The sequence below is a fragment of the Centroberyx gerrardi genome, chromosome 4 (genome assembly GCF_048128805.1).
Source record: "Centroberyx gerrardi isolate f3 chromosome 4, fCenGer3.hap1.cur.20231027, whole genome shotgun sequence".
Lineage (NCBI taxonomy): Eukaryota > Metazoa > Chordata > Actinopteri > Beryciformes > Berycidae > Centroberyx > Centroberyx gerrardi.
This window is the reverse complement of record NC_136000.1, coordinates 29,334,454-29,351,564: the sequence shown is the minus strand read 5'-3', so window position 1 is coordinate 29,351,564 and position 17,111 is coordinate 29,334,454. Positions and strand designations below refer to the sequence as shown.

At 43.9% G+C, this 17,111-nt stretch overlaps 2 protein-coding genes across 2 annotated transcripts; both read left to right on the top strand.

The window, feature by feature from the left end:
* Positions 1-1,939: 1,939 nt before the first annotated feature.
* Positions 1,940-10,160, top strand: chmp1a (charged multivesicular body protein 1A). Its single transcript, XM_071911273.2, has 7 exons — positions 1,940-2,059; positions 3,393-3,412; positions 3,517-3,594; positions 5,033-5,179; positions 5,870-5,998; positions 6,806-6,999; positions 7,973-10,160. Exons 1-7 carry the CDS (start codon positions 2,053-2,055, stop codon positions 7,992-7,994), a joined length of 597 nt encoding a protein of 198 aa, XP_071767374.1. The 5' UTR covers positions 1,940-2,052; the 3' UTR covers positions 7,995-10,160.
* Positions 10,161-13,085: 2,925 nt separating this feature from the next.
* slc10a3 (solute carrier family 10 member 3) lies at positions 13,086-14,971 on the top strand. The gene has a single exon (XM_071911246.1). It carries the CDS (start codon positions 13,519-13,521, stop codon positions 14,932-14,934), a length of 1,416 nt encoding a protein of 471 aa, XP_071767347.1. The 5' UTR covers positions 13,086-13,518; the 3' UTR covers positions 14,935-14,971.
* The last annotated feature ends 2,140 nt before the right edge of the window (positions 14,972-17,111 follow it).

Genomic DNA, 17,111 nt, shown 5'->3' with positions numbered 1-17,111 from the left:
AATAGGATTGTGCTAATTTCTTAAGAGCGTTAGAGCTGCGCCTGCATCATGTTAGTCATCATGCTAATGACCAACCAATTAATTTACAGTGTCTGCCTATATTCAAAGGCTTCTGCGAAAGACGCGGTGTTGAACGCGGCGGTGTGACGGTCGCTGAGGTTACCTGAGGCTTTCTACTAACATGAGGATATACTGTGACACCCCCCCCCCCCCCCACACACACACACACACACCCCCTCCTCACACACACACACACACACACACACACACACCTATAGATACACAAACAGCACTGTCAGGACTCCACTCAGTGATACTGTGTAATGGTTTGGCTGCTTTGTTGCCATGGTTTTATCTCCAAGAAAGCAGCAAGGTGGATGTTAATCAGCATTAGTAGCAGCATAATAAATTTGAGTGGTCATCCAGGCCTCCATCTTAGTGACAGCGGTGGTAAACACCATCTCTACTGACTCTCCACTAAATGTTCTATGTATTCTAATGCTCTTCAACCTGGTGTGTGATAGCCGATGCCGTGTTAATAAGGGTATTTACTCTGTGGAAGAGCCTCAAATAAGAAACGCATAATGAAGAGAGTGGTATCATTCAGTATCATTATGTTAATAGTGCTTAGATGTTGATACTCCTTTCATTCTGACCATATCCTCTATGTTTCAATGGTAACTGGTAGGGTGTGTATACCTGAAAATGTATATACACTGCCCGTCAAAAGTTTGGACGCATCCCATTTTTCTTTATTTTTACTATTTCCCACATTTTAGAATAACAGTAAAGACATCAAGACTATGAACTAACACAAATTGAATTATGCAGTGACCAAAAATGTGTTAAACAAATCAAACCTATCTTATATTTTATATTCTTTAAAGTAGCTGCCCTTTGCCTTGATGGAAAGGCAAAGACTTTGGAAAGAAATTCATACATAGGATCAACTTCACTGTTTATATTTGTCTAAGAAACACATTTCAAGCATTTAAGCAGAAGCCTTTAGATCAAAATGGCTTTAAGAGAATGAAGAACATAGAACATTCAGTCAGGTGGGTCCAGACTTGACAGGCAGTGTATACATGTATATACCTTCAACTCACCACACTACAGGTTGAATAGTGACAAAATGTCATAATGAGACAACAGATTATGGTATAAAATACATGAATTCATGACTCTAATCTGTGTACTTCACAGACTAATCGAAGGATAGGCAATGTCAGAGTGCGATGCTTGTTTGCTTGTTCAATCAGAGTATTTCTACTGCTTTACTCTTACCTGAATCTTCCTTCTGGCTTGCTCCAGACCCCATTAGGCTTCAGTCAGCTGTTGTACAATCCATAGACATCCACATACATGGTGATCACTGCTGGGTCAGCCTACACTACAGTGCACTTAGAGTCATTATGTCTGCACTTAAGAGCCTGTGTGCTATATCTGTGGCTGCTCCACTCCCCAATCTCCCTCTCCCTCCTCTCCCTCCTCTCTCTCTCTCTCTCTCTCTCTCTCTCTCTCTCTCACTGAGGGGTGGCACTAATGTAGGATCGCCTGTCCAGTGGCTCAGTCGTAAAATATTCTGGAGTTAAAAAAACAAATAGAGATGATTTGAAAAGTCATAGTTTATTATGTTTTTTTGATTGAAGAACTTGTAGATGTACAATATAAATGTACAATATAATCAGCTAAACATAAATTATGCCTACTGAGCACCAAAACCAACAAATTGTGTGATTAAAAATACAAATAACATGCACACATACATACAAAATAATACAGAAAAAGGGAAGTCATAACATATGTAAGAGGGACTTAACATCATCCAAAATTATAATCTTCAACCATAGTTTATGTGAGCCACCAAATCACGTGTTTCTACCGGGCTCCACCTATAATCACGTGACTGCCCCTGAACCAGGAAGTGCAGTGTCAGAACCAGGAAGTGCAGTGTCCAGATACACGGGCTAATCAAAACAAATCAAGACTAGCTTGTTGGAGAGCGGAAAATACATTTTAAATTGATTACCTGGAAGTCATAAACGCCTTGACATGGATGGTAACTAGTGTTTTAACAGTTGACGAGTCTGTCTAGATGGAGTTTGCCTTTGGTTTTGAGTTACATCATCAGTTTGTGACGACAAAATTAGCTAGGCTGGCTAGCTAAATCTAATATATTAACTTAGCTACATGTTAACTGTAACAGCAGCTGTCCAACCAGTTTTGGTTTGATACTCGGTCATAACTAATTGTCTAACTTCGCTAATATAGCTGGGCACTGTAGCTATCTGACTGTAGCCTTGGGTTTGATTTAAAAACTTCAAGCTACAGAGTCTTTGCTAGCCCCGACACGCACCGTTTCCTAATGTATGTAAAGAATGTCAGGCCAAACCCTATTCAGAAACCTGGCAGTTTGATTTGACCCTGCTTATCGGCAAACGTACACACCTCGCTAAATACCTTTTATAATGCGGCATACCAGTAATCCGTCAAGTAGCACTTATTTCAGTAAAATGTCATCTTTTACAATTAGTTCACGCTACTGGGTACCACCCTCTACTGTATATTTTAAAAATAACGGGCGAACCAATTCTAAAAGTTTACATTTTATGTAAATAAATGCTGTTTGGTCGATCATATGTATGCCGAATTTATCAGTGGTTGCTCTCGCTACGTAAAATGTCTTAAGTCATGTACGAGGTGTACAGGTTTGCCGATAAACACTGCAGCATTAAAGTGACAGATTATTGAATGGAGTTTGGCGTGACGTCCGCTCTATCCAAGAGAAAACGTCACATGAAGGGGCTAAGTAAGGAGAAGAGCTTGCTCCTCAGCTGTAGCCAGTTATGCGTGTTTGTGTGTATGTAAGTAAGGACTCGGGTGCCTTTGCTGGGTCAATTACTTAACTGTCAAGGCAAGGTCTGTCTCCTCTCTGCTCCAGTCATTGTTTTCGAGCAGCAGCCAATCTCATTACCTTGTCTGACAATTGGCTCCCTCTACCAGTTAGATAAGCCCGCATGCTAAACCAAGCACCCAACTATTAATGTCACAAAGTGTTTCTTTGGTGCATCTTTGCTGTGGCCCGCTCACCTTAAGGTGTTGCTGAGCAGCCTGGGACGTCATCAGCAGAGGCTTTCTAATAGAGTAAACATTAATCAGAGCCCTTTGACACCAGCAATGGATTCCTGTCCCAATTTAATTTAGTGAGGTCTTTCTTTTTAGGTGATGCCAAATTTCTATCAGGGTTTGTCTTTGGTAGTGTTACTGCTACTCCTGTTATCAATTCACCAATAATTGGCAGAGATTGAGAAAGTTGGCAGACAATCATTGGGACACAGTGCTTTTAAAGAGACACTCTATATTCCTAATTCCCTTTTTCTCTTTCTCCCCAGAAACACTCTTCCAGCTAAAGGTATGTATCTGACTAAAGGTTTAATTCATCTCAGCTTGATATAATCTGAAAAAAAGAAATAATCTATTGACTTCATTCCCGTGCCTCTCTCTCTCTGTTCACAGTTTACAGCTAAGCAGCTTGAGAAACTGGCCAAAAAGGCAGAGAAGGACTCGGAGAAGGAGCAGGCCAAGGTCAAGAAGGTGAGCGATCGGAGCCAGGTTAAAGGCCAGGCCTCGTTTTGGTGGGCAGTGCTTTGGTGTTTGGCTTTTCCCTGCCTATTAAACTGCTATCATTTGTTTTGTGCCGACCGCCGAAAAAAGAGTATGTATATTGTTATGGCAAGAAGCTTTTGAATGAGTTGGATTAGTGTTTTTTTGCATGAAGCCTCTGATTGTGGTCAAATAGACTTATCTTTTCCCTTAAAATTGAGTTTTTTTAGATACTCTACAATCTTAAATTCCTGCACCAGAACCCACCTTGTTGACATTGTCACCTTCTAAGCCTTTTGGAATTGTTTTGTATAAGTTGTATAACATGCGTCTTCAGTCTTGAATGGCTCATAGCAGGCCTGAATGTCATACATAGTTGGTGTTGTGTGATCTTTGGAGTCTTTGGGGGGTGATGATAATATGTGGGTGTGGCTGTTTGGAATTAAGCCAGTGACTCATTTCTGTAGACTTAGTAGGTAAAGGCAATTCTTTATCTGTACTCATATAACCCAAGTAGAGGAATGACATGCTCTAACCACTGAAATTGTAAGTGATTGATCATTTATCCATGTTCTACTGGTCAGGTGATGTTATGAGTGGCAGGCATCAGTCAGAAGGGGGCAGTACAACTTTAGCATTAAACAAGAAGTGCTGTCGAGGCTCTGTCGTGTTAATGATATCTGGGTATTGGTTTAATGTCTTTGACTAAATGTTTTCACAGGGAAAGAAGGCTATTAGGAATCTATCCCCAAATTAGTTCCAACTCTTTTTTTTTCTCCAGATGATTTGGTTTGGTCATTATAGAATAGAAAGCTGGAAAGCTGGATGTAACAAAGGGATCGTAAAGTATCCCTTTTTGTCTCACTGGCGAGAGAGATTTCCCTGCTGAGTGATGTTAGTATTCACTTTCCATATCCTGTTTAAAGCTCTAATACTTTTTAAATGAAGAGGGATGGCTATGCTGTTGTTATTGTTATTCTTCTATTATTGTCATTGTTGTTGTTGCTGTTGCTGCTGTTTTTGCTGTTGAAAGTATTGTTGTTGTTGTTATTATAAACTTTTTATGCACTGTACTTTTCAAGAGTAAGAAATGCTATACATATAATACAACCATAAGAGATAAAAGCCAGTAAGATGAACAATAAAAATATTAGACTTGAATTTAAATGGGGTTAAAGAAGAGTGAAACAGGTGTATGCAACAGGAATAAAATAGGTAAAAACATATGAGTGTAAAAACATGATTTAAAAACACTGATTTTTGCCGGCTTTAACATGAAAGCACATTTCACCGAGTCAGTATACACCTTTAGAGTTGATGCATAAATACACATGCAAGGTTACACCCGGAGGTGAAATGAAAGGTGTATTGTTGACGCAGAGTTTGAGTGTGAACCGTGTGTGTTTGTGTGTGTTTGTCCGTTGGCCAGGCTCTGCAGCAGAAGAATGTGGAATGTGCCAGAGTTTACGCAGAGAACGCCATCCGAAAGAAAAACGAGGGTCTGAATTGGCTGCGCATGGCGTCTCGTGTCGACGCGGTGGCCTCTAAAGTCCAGACCGCTGTCACCATGAAGGGGGTAAGCTACTGTGTTTAGTTAGTTGACTAGTCCATGTCCCTTTTTATTGTATAAGTCTATGTCATACTGACAATGGCTTATTGAATCCACAAGGTTGAAATGGAGAGAAAGAAATAACAATATTCATATTATCACACCACACATAAGCCCTTCCATTCCCTCTGATTTACACCTACTCTTTGATACATTCTCTTCTTCTTCTTCTACTTCTTCTCCTTCTTCTTCTCCTTCTCTCTGCCCCTTTCTACATGTTAATACTTTGGCCCAGAGTCTTTGTTCTGTTTCATTGCATTTATGTTTTAAGCATTTAGCTGATGCTCTTATCCAGAGTCACTTAGACTGAGTGCAACAGTGGAATAAGCTTCAATTTCTAGATCATCAGCATTATAAGCAACCAATAGAGAGGAGTGCAAAGGTCAGGGCTATGTAATAGGGAGAAAATATGTAATAGGGAGGCTCTAGGAAAAGATATGAGACATAAGATGAGAAAAGGTATGGGAAATAAACGCCAGGGAAAGGAGTAGATGGGATTTATTTATTTTTTTAACTTTCACAGAATGTGGGTCAGAACTTGAGACATACACATTATAAAGGCAAAGATATATATATATATATATATATATATATATATATATATATATATATATATATATATATATATATATACGTATATTCTTTTTTTTCCATCAGGTGACCAAGAGCATGACCCAGGTGACCAAGGCCCTGGACAAGGCTCTGGGCTCCATGGACCTCCAGAAGGTCTCCGCCGTCATGGATAAGTTTGAAACTCAGGTCCAGAACCTCGACGTCCACACCTCGGTGAGTGGCTGCAGAGTGTGCGAATTTGTTTTGGGGGTTTTGTACGGGTATTTGCATGCACACATTTTGCATACCCGTATTTATGTGTGTGTGTATGAGTGTGTGTGAGGCTGAAATGTACTACTGTATTGTGTTAAACTTTGATGAAACCAAGACCCAACACAATTTGGTCAAGTTTTAGGTGTTTAGGTGTTATTTATGAAGAGCCCTTTCAATGCCTTGTTGTAATGTTCATCTTGTTAATCAACACTATATGACAGACTGTGAAAACATTGGATATCACACACTTAGCGACTGGCATTCGCCAATTTTTTTGTCTCACTTCATAGAGGCGCACACACTGGACAACTAGTTGGGTTTGGGAACACACACGTGGTGACCAGTTGGATTCAGGGAACACACACTTGATGACCAGTTGGATTTAGGGAACACACACTTGACGACCAGTTGGATGTAGGGAACACACACTTGACGACCAGTTGGAGTTAGGGAATGCACACTTGACGACCAGTTGGATTTCGGGAACATACACGACCCGAGTATCTAAGGGTGTGCAACCATCAAATCTTGTGAAGAAATTAAAGTCCTGAACCCTCACACATTACAAGATCATCTGTCCGACCGCCACAAACTAGCGCCGACTCGCTCCAATCTTGAAGATCAGTCCTGATGCCAAAACCTAGCTATCATGGGCTTAAAAGTCTTGTACTGTGGCCCCCGGCCTTGGATAGTAAAACCCAATTCTGCACTCTCTGATTTTTCTCCTTTTTCAACTCAAACCATCTCTCTCTCTCCTCCCCACTCCAGGTGATGGAGGATTCGATGAGCTCAGCCATGACGCTGACCACGCCTCAGGAGCAGGTGGATGACTTGATCCACCAAATAGCAGAGCAGAGCGGCCTGGAGGTGATGGACCAGCTCGACCAGTTGCCTGCAGGGGCCACCTCACTGGGCGGGGAGAGCTCGCGTTCCCAGGAGAAGGAGGACCAGCTGTCCCGACGGTATGGACCTCTATTGGTGCTAAGCATTATGTGAGGTGCATCCAGTGCTGGGCGATAAACTGGGCAGCAGTGTAGTAGCGTAGCGGTTAGAGAGACCATCCCATAACCAGAAGATTGCAGGTTCGATGCCAGCAATTTTAAGCCATGTTTCCTGTTGAAGTGTCCTTGAGCAAGACACTGAACCCCCTACCTGTTAACTCACTGCAAGTTGCTCTGCAGAATGGTGTCGTAAATGTCTAAAATGTGAAACAAGAGATTCTCATCAAAATGTTCATCTCTATTAATATAAAAAAATATATTTAATAAAAACTTGTGAAAATTTTGCAGTTAGAATGGAGCATTAGATCTTTAAATTAGTTTGCACAGCACCACACACTACTGTTTGGGTTGCTGTATTGCATTATAAAGACATGCTCCCATTAGCACAGACAAAAATGTGATGTGGTTTGGAAAGAATACCTTGATTTGTCATGCTTTGACAATGGATTTTAATTTTCTGGGTTCTGCAGCTTTAACTCGGTAGCAAAAAGTAGCCTTTTTAGATAGTTCCTTTACTTTTGTAAAGGGTGTCCTCGCAGATACTATGAAATATTGTGTAAATTATTGAGAAAATTGCATTTTATTTACTAAATCATTAATAATTAATGAGGCCATCTGTGCTTCACTGGTCTACCTGCTGAAACTGATTTTATTTTGTTTGATCAAGCTAGAAAGCTTCGCAACAACTAGCTACCTGAGAAAGAGAGATAATTTTGGCGCCAATCCTCCGTCAGATGCGTCAGAACTCCTAAAATAATGGTCTAGTGCTTTAAATGTACATACTGTTGACCAGTCAGAGCAGAGTGATATTGGGACGTGTGATACTCGGCACACTGGACCTTTTCAAGGCTTTTTCACACTTCTCAAAAGCTTAAAAAATAAAGTCATGTGTTCAAACAATTTTTACTCACCCACATTTTTCACATGTTCATAGGTTGGCTGCTTTGCGGAACTGAAGACGTCTTGTAGGAGAGGCGGTGGGCTAACGACAACAACTGTTTGGAGGCAGACAAACATGAAGACGGGGAAACGGGAGCTGTGTGTGTGTCTTTCTATCGAACTGTTCCTACCGTGAGGACTTAATGAGCCTATTGATTACCATCCCCCCCTTGGTCTATAAATACACACTCACACCGGCTAGAAATAACACCTGAGAAGGCATGAATCTCTCTCTCTCTTCTCTCTCTCTCGTTCACCTTCCCATTTCGATCCACCTCTGCTCCCGTCTCTGTCTCCCCTACCAATTCCCTGCTGTGTCTCATTTTACCTTTCATTGAATTTTTCCTCTATTTTCCTCCTTTTTGTATCCCCTCTCTCTCTCTCTCTCTCTGTCTCCCTCCCACCACCACCACCACCTCATCTTGTGGTTTCACTATCCGAATCTCGAGTCACACACTATTGGATGTATCCTTTGTACAGACATTTTACATATTGTATAATGTACAACGACGATAAAGACAAAGAGTTTTAATAAGTTTGACATATTGATTATAAGGGAGTTGGGTGGGTAGAAGATGTATGTATTTTGTTTTGATGTTTTTCGGGCTTTCTCCGTTTTCAACCCGCCGATGGAAAGATGTTGGTTGCAACGGATGATTCTCTAGAAAGGCAGGAGCCAACTACATCAGATGGGGGAGAAATATCACTGTGCGCGCATTCCGATGTATCGTAACTTTTCCGTTTCTCGAGAGTTAAAACGCACGGTGACGCGTCGATAACGCTAGCGGGCAAGAATAAGTATATTCTTATCAGATTCATCCAAGACGCGACCGCTTCATCATGACAAAGTTCCAACTCTGTGTACAACAAAGGACAATCCTCAATCGTTTTGTTTCTCAGCGTCAAAATGAATTATTTTTGCTGTCATCTGTATTTTTTGTTGAGATTTATCGATGATTACCCATGCCTGTATTCTTACGTTTATTTTTGCTTTGAACGTTGTACGCCTTATTTGGGATGCAGGTGCTTGCATAGGTGCTTCCCCCCCCCTCAGTGCCTGAAGGACAGTAGTTTAGAAATCGAACAGTAGTGGATGCAAGCTGATCTTAACCTTTAGGTATGAAGTAATTTCTCATTTCACTGAGATGTTATCCGTCATGGTCTGTGTTTATTAGGGATGGGACGATATGCTACGATACGATGCAACGATATGATATTCGATACGCGATATGGGGTTCACGATTCAATACAACCACAATACGATGTAATAAATAAAAGTTCAATGACAACAAAGTCTGACTGTGCAGAATTCTGTTTATTTCTGAGCCACAAATCTTTCTAGCAATGGCATTGGCATTTAAACAACAATTTTAAAATGTCATTACAAAGTGCAAATAATATAATTTGGATGGAGAGCTTGTGAAATTGTGATGGTCAAGCGTCTCATTTGTGATTACTACAGCAGAATAAAATGTAGCTAATATCGCGATTCATTTTTCTGCCCCACGATACGTATCGTCACATTTCTGTATCGCGATATAATGAATTTCGATATATCGTCCCATCCCTAGTATTTATCCAAGCTTCTCCAGGTGGGACCACCGATCTGGAGTCCTTGAATAGTTCCTCGATCCATCCCACATCTCAGGCCAATTCTGATCCAACGCTGGACTTGATAAATACAGGCTCTGGTTGCCATAGCTATCGTAAGCCGACATTATCGCGGACCCTTATCTGTAGCGTTGAAGTTGATTAAGAAGTGACGATAGCAAAGCAGGGCAGGGATGTACAGCCTGGGACTTTTTCATTCGGCAGGAATCGGTTTGCTACTCCTGCTTTGCCTTGTAAATTGTTGATTTGCTTGCGAAGTTTGTTTAAAATGTTTCCGATTATTCGTGAGGTGACTGGAGGAGGCGTGCTGGAAGAAGGCTGATAGAGTTAGAATGTTTTTGGTTTTGGTGCGTCCTTCTCTGAGCCTTTGCTGTAGATGCAGACAGAAGCCAGATCTCCACCTATGACAGAGCAGCTTCATCGTGTGTGTGTGTGTGTGTGGGGGGGTAAAGTTAACCTTTCTTTCATTTTAACACGGGGAGGGTTATTTATACTCAGAGTTACGCCGACTTCGCAGTGCTTTTGTTTTGTATATTTATCTTGTGAAAATAAAAACTGCCCTCTGATGCAAAGTCTTCCCTTTGAAGTCAGTTATTTGTTTTCAATGCATGAGCGTAGTGTGTGCAGTTAACTGACCTTACAGGATTTCTGGGTATTGAAGTTCCAATGTTTCAGTTTCCTCTTACTGCCAGTTGGGGCCGCCAATGTGCAAAGTTGCCTAGTGCAGCTTTAATAGCAACATGTAATGATGACACAGCATTTGATGTTATGAGCATATTTTGTGTGTCCCAAATTTAGACACACTGATGCACTGACAATGACACATCCTCTGGGCAGGCAGAATAATACTCTCTGATCAGTCATCACGGCTCCCTATGGTCTTATTATTTGTAGCAAGGCAAAACCAAAACGCAGATCATGACTGCTGCTGTGAGGCGATTCATGAATATTCAGGCGGCTGCGCTGTGTTCACACACACAACGGCAAACATGGGTTGCTGTTTATTCACTGAACGCTGAACAGACTCCATACCAACACGGCCATTTCGGGGTAAACTGTCTGCAAATGTTCTTGTAATTTCTCACTGAAGCCGTTTTCTGGTAAAACTGTCCAAATGGGAGGTGGTCTGATTTCACCCATGGGCTTTTTGTTTGGTTTTCTTCTCTCTCTGTCTGTGAGGTAAATTATCATACCGTGGTTAAATAACTAGACAGCCCGGGGAGCAGCAGAAATGCCAGGCGGGGTATTCGCCTGCCCGCCAGCCCCCGTAACAACTGGCTGTCGCTCTATTAAATGTCAACGCGAGAGGCCGAAGCGCTCGCCCCAGCAGGTTGCCTTGGCGTGCGCTGGAGTGTTTCCACCGCCTCCTTTTTTGTTTGTTTTTTTCTAGAAGCCCCAGACAGAGCCGTGGCGACAGAAGGGGGCCGCGCAACACAAGAGAAACACAATGGAACGACAAACCAGGTTTGCGCTTCGAAACACTGGGAGCGGCGACACTCAATCTCCAAAAGACCGACCGACTGACCTCGCAGAAGAAGAAAAGGGGTTTTTAAATATCCGAGGTGAATACGAGCCGGAGAGCGGACAGACAAACAGGCGGTTACTATAAAAGGGATGTTCCCAGGGTCTGCTGACAGAACGGAGTTCCCCTTTAATGCTGCTATGGGCGGCGGTGTCGGATTTCACAGTTTGTGTCTGTTGTTGTGTATGACAAATAAGCAATAGCCTACTTGGCAGCGGGTTGTAACTGGATACTGGAGCTGTGGGGAGTGTGCAGATTTGTCTCCACACGATCAGAATGGGCTCAGCGCGGCGAGGGGGGGTCAAAGGTCAAGGGTCGGAAACTGGAAAATCTAGATTAAGTGGGCAGTAAAGAGAAGCAACAGAATGCTCCCTGTTTGCACAAGCATGTGAACACACACTCAACCTGCATCAATGGTAAATAATCAAGAAAAACTGGTAATTACCTTGAAGTGATGGGGATCAGTTAGGCCTAAACACACTTACTGTTTGGTGAGAAAACAGGAGGCCCATGCACTAACTGAGGCACGGAAACAGTAGAAATGTGCAGCTGGAGAGATAAGCAGACATCAAACAGCCGGAGGCAAAGCAGATTAGAATGAGTGTGTGTGGGTGTGTGTGTGTGTGCGCGCGGTTCCAGCCCTGCCATCCGGTGATCAACACACACACACACATACACAGCCCAGGTATATTCTAGTCTAACACAGAGAGAGACAGATGGAGGCAGAGAATGGGAGAGTGGAGGAGAGATGAGATACAGCTCTCTGCATAAAGGCTAAAGATCCCTAATTCTGAATTGTGTTACAATTTCACATTGACTTCATGTTTTGGAATTATTTATTTTCTTCAGTCTCTAGCAATTCCACCATTTTGCTTTGGTCGGCATCAGCAAATCAGATGCATACGTGTGTGTGTGTATGGGTAATCCCTGGCTGCCTCCCCCCATAGAAACAAATCATGGTGTTCCCTCTGTTATCATGAGAGCCAGAGCAGCCCCGCTAATAGATTTCTGTCTCTCTCTCATGTGACCGCCGCTGCTTATTGGCTGAGGGACGGGGAGAGTTGACGCTCAGGGCCGCTCCGATTGGATTAGAGGGGAGCTGCGTCAAGATAGTCAGCGTTAGCCAGAGGGAGAGCGGAAGTAAGTTTTTTTTTTTTGCCGTAATAATAAAAGCCGAAGATTTGTCACTTAAACACGCATGCGTATTAGAGTGTCGGAAGTGTACATGACATTTTGTAAAAACAGCCCAAGGTACGATGCCGCAAAGATTTTTTTATTTACTTAAGTCTGCTGAGCATGCATAGTCTTTCCAGCAACATCCTGGTTCATATTGATACAGTAACAAACATTTACACTGCAGCTGCCCAGTACAACCACAGTCAAATAGAGCAACTGAGGAGTATGAAGCCACAACAAGAATGTATGAAGAAGAAATATAAGAATGAAAAGTATGAAAATATATGAATAACAATGTATATTTATGCAGGGTGTGCAAAGGCAGCAGTAGAGCAAATTGACAAATGAAGTAGAGAAATAGGAATTTTATGATAATTTCTATTTTTTTAAAATGAAGGTATATGCAATATAGGCTATAAAAGATGAGAAAGAAAAAGAGTATATTAACAAATGGGTGAATTTACAGCATATTTACAGGATGTGAAATTACCGGGTTTTCAGAAGGCTATATGTATGGATGGACAGAGGTGTCTAGTGTCTAGGTGTTCAGGCGTGCATTGTAAAAAAAAGTCACCTTATCAAATATATTATAAATCGAGGGTATGTACTATTTGTCCACCTTATATGAAAATAAATCAATTGTATTTTGATTTACAACAAGTTACCCCTTGAATACATTCTTTATTTTCTCTATGGTACTTACTTAAAGCACATTGCAACAGATGTTCGTCAATGGGGCTTTTATTTTGAAAGTGTTAACAGGATGTGCTATTTTATAGTGGCTAGCTTGACATAACATCGATAAGCGGCAAGGAAACGGTGGCTACGATGCTTATAGTTTCCATCAACCGGGGAAACAATAAAAACGGAAAACACGGTGAAACTTTGGTTTACGGAGACGAACGTTTTGGCCTCGAGTAGTACGAGAGAAAACCGTGAAACCGTGTGAAATTCGCCTAAATTTGGATGTTTCCTCTTTGCTGCTGGGGGCTGCTGTAGAGCTGGGCTCGGACAGGGCGGGGTGATGTTTAGGTTCCGGTATAAAGGCAGCGAGAAAATGGGAACCAGGAGGGATGTGGAGCCGGCTGCCGACGCTGTTGTTTTGTACCGGAGAATATGAGAAGTTCAGCGGCCTGTTGTAACAGGGCGGCGGCGTAGACCGTCTGGGGAGGCCGCTGGCGGGGGAGAAGCGTGTCTATGCGGCGCCCCTCCGCCCCCTGTCCGTCAATACGATGAGGACGCTATTTGCATTCTGTTGTCTCTTCCTTATTACCGGCGGAGCGGACCGGGCGACGACGACCAGGACCCTGCCTGTCGACAACAGCGACAACACCAACCTGACGGCCGACAGCAGCAGAAGGTATATTAATATAGGCGACGGCTCTTCGCAGGAATTTGAGTTCCCGGAAAACACCAACGGCGTGATTGTAATCTCCAGTCAGTACCGGAGCGCCGCGGCCAGCAGGAAGGGCCGCCAGAGCTGGAAGCAGACGGTGAGGGTCCAGTCCCTGGACCCGGAGGTCTTATCCATACTCAACGTTACCGACAGCGGCCACGCAGGGCCGGTGACGAGTTACATTATCAGCATCCGCTCTGGTTTACCGGGCAAGGCGCAGCTGCAGATCCAGCTCCTGGACCTGGACCAGGACTCGGTGCCGGTTCTGATCGAGGAGCGGACGGATTACTCCATCAGGGTGGCTCCCGGAAGCGACGACCCGGCCACCCGGCTGATCCAGTCGGGTGGCCTGTCCCACTTCTCCGAGAACCCGGTGCTGTTCGCCTTGCTGCCGCTCATCTTCATCAACAAGTGTGCCTTCGGGTGTAAGGTGGAGGTGGAGGTGCTGCGGGCGCTGCTGCGGAGGCCGGTGCCGCTGCTCCTCGGGGTGCTGGGCCAGTTCCTGGTGATGCCGCTCTACGCCTACAGTGTGTCCCGGCTGGCCTCGCTGCCCAAGGCGCTGTCCCTGGGTCTGGTCATCACCTGCTCGGCCCCGGGGGGCGGCGGCGGCTACCTGTACAGCCTGTTGCTGGGCGGCGACGTCACCCTGGCCATCTCCATGACGCTGGTGTCCACGGTGGTGGCGGCGGCGGCCATGCCCCTGTCGTCGGCGCTGTACGGCCGGCTGCTGGGCGTGCACGCCGCGCTGCACGTGCCCTTCGTCAAGATCCTGGGCACGCTCCTGTTCATCGCCATCCCCATCTCCCTGGGCATGCTGGTCAAGCTGCGGCTGCCCGCCCTCACGCGCGTCCTGCTGGCGCTCATCCGCCCGTTCAGCTTCGTGCTCATCGTGGGCGGCATCTTCATGGCCTACCAGATGGGCGCGTCCATCCTGGCCAACGTCCGGCCGCAGATCGTGGCGGCCGGGGTGACGGTGCCCGTGCTGGGGCTGGTGGTCGGGGCGGCCCTGGCCAAGCTGGCGGGGCTCGCGCTGCCGCAGAGGAAGACGGTGAGCATCGAGGTGGGCGTGCAGAACAGCCTGCTGGCGCTCGCCGTCATGCAGCTGTCCTTCCGCCGGGCCGAGGCCGACTTCGCGTCCCAGGCGCCGTTCATCGTGGCGCTCAGCAGCACCTCGGAGATGCTGCTCATCGTCCTGGGGCATTTCGCCTACCGGAGGCTGTGCGGGCCCGCCGCCCCCAGGACTGACACCTGATTGTAGCCGGAGTTTTTGTTCTGAACTCTTCTAAAAACACGAACCCTCCTCAACCTGTGGAAAGATGTTGCCCCACAGTTTGGGCTACAAGTCACACACAGCAAGGCGAGAGCCAGCCAACAATCAACAATCCAGTCATCACTGTTGTTCTACACAGGACAGTGAATGGACTTTTTTGGGTTCTTTTGTTGTTTTTTTTATTTTTCATGAAAACCAAAGGCCTTTTACCCCTCTAAGACCTGTTTTGTTTCTTTTACAGTATGTCCTTTTTAAATCAGATTGTACTGTGAGGTACTTAATGTAAATACGCATAAGAAGAGAAATACCTATAAAAGAAAAGATATTTTTCTACCAGATTTCTTTTTTGTAATCCAAAAAAAATAAGAACAAGATTGATTTGTATCATGTTTACAAGAGGTCAATGTGTCTTAGCAAAAGGAGGAGAGGGGGGGGGGGGGGGGATTTTTGGGGGGGAGGAAAGTGGAATTGCTTCTTGAATCAGACAGGAGTATGATGATGATGTTTTTTGAAAGTAATTGCTACTGATTGTGTTTCCTGGATCGAAGAATCCATGTACTTGAATATTCAAGAGGAGAATTGAAGAAAAAAAAAATTATGATAAAATTAAAAGCATCTTACAAAAGCAAGCTTCAGTTTGTCGAAGGAGTGTGTTTGAAAAGAAACCGGCCGTGTCAAAATGTTAGGTTGGGTTGCCAAAAGGCAACCCAACCTAACTGAGCTGTTTGCACTTAAGAGTCTGTTGGTATGTGTTGAAATTCCCATATGGGGCTTTAACTGCTGTAGACATGGCTTCTGCTAATATGGGTTATTAAAGATACTGATGTTTTTGACAGCTGGTATTTTATCCCCATATCCAACATCTTTAATTTTGACCATTGTGATGCAAAAAAAAATCCAAGTATTCAGTGTTTCCCACTGGAGATTTATGGAAAAGCCTCTGAAACAGCATTTAGACCGTCATGGGACACTAAAACTCTCCACTGAAACCTAGGATAATAATAATATTCCTGAATACTTGTATGGAATCCAATCAATATATTGCAATCAATTCAGTTTAAGGTCCTCCCATAGACAACCTATGTAGTATTGATCAATTGTACAATATCAGATATATCAGGGGTGGATGATATCTGATTTTTAATAAACAATAATAAACTTTATTTACCTAGCACTTGCCTAACAGCAGAGTGCTTTAGAAAAAAAAAGAAGAAAAACAAGAAGAGGAAAATGCATACAACTGCCTTCAGCCTAGTAACTCATTGCACCAGGGGGACAAAGGCCAGTTTTTATCAGCTTATTATCCAATAGCACATTGCCGTTCATAGGTTACAGGGAAGTGAATAGGCCCAGCTAGAGAGATGAAGTATTGTCAGCCGGTTCAGACGCACTAAGGCATTAAAGCCTTTTGGTTTTCCTGGCTGGAGGCCCGAGGGGAGGCTTTTATATGCCTGTAACAGTGCATTTCCTGTTGACTTCCTTAAGAAAGGCAGCGGCAGGCCCTCCATGGTGCTTTCCTGGGACTTTTTGTAGTGGAAAAACAGGAGAGCGTAGACCTTGGTGCTTGTGACCGGGCTGTCAGGAATGTAGCACCGCTGTAAAAAAGCCTCCAGGCTGAGCTCAGGTTGTTTGGTGTGTTTTTTTTCGACTCCTGTATCCAGTTCTGTGTGTTTTCTGTAGGGAAATGATGATTGTAAGAGGGAGCAACATGATAGCTCCACTCCTCACCATTACGTATCGGTAAATGTCCCTATATTCCGGGATGATTATTGATTTTTCTTACTACAGAGCATGTGTCATGGGCAGACTTGTTCCCTGACATCATAGCTATATTGTAACTAGAAATGTTTGTTGCAGGCAGTGGAAGCTGAAGCAATTTTTTCCCAGTTACTAGTTTATTCGTTTGTTCATTTGGCCTTTAAGCTTGCTATTACAGACTGTTCCCACTCTGTTTTGGAATTTAAAGGGACAATACGTACAATTTGTTCTGTCCCATAGTACAAAATGAGCACAATCTGTGAGGGCTTGATAGGGTTTCTGATCAACACTAGTGACTCTGTGACTCACCACCTGCTGTGATGTCTGCCTTTTAAAACCTCGCTTTCCAGCCTGCGCTCTTGTTTTGGAACAAAACCTCCCCCACCCACTGGAGTGTGGCG

Bases quoted from the DNA above. Each gene is read 5' to 3' on its own strand.
- chmp1a (XM_071911273.2), top strand. The intron at 3,595-5,032 runs GTGAGCGATCGG...TCCGTTGGCCAG, and splicing joins AGCAGGCCAAGGTCAAGAAG to GCTCTGCAGCAGAAGAATGT. The intron at 5,999-6,805 runs GTGAGTGGCTGC...TCCCCACTCCAG, and splicing joins ACCTCGACGTCCACACCTCG to GTGATGGAGGATTCGATGAG.
- slc10a3 (XM_071911246.1), top strand. From the start codon at position 13,519: ATGAGGACGCTATTTGCATTCTGTTGTCTCTTCCTTATTACCGGCGGA.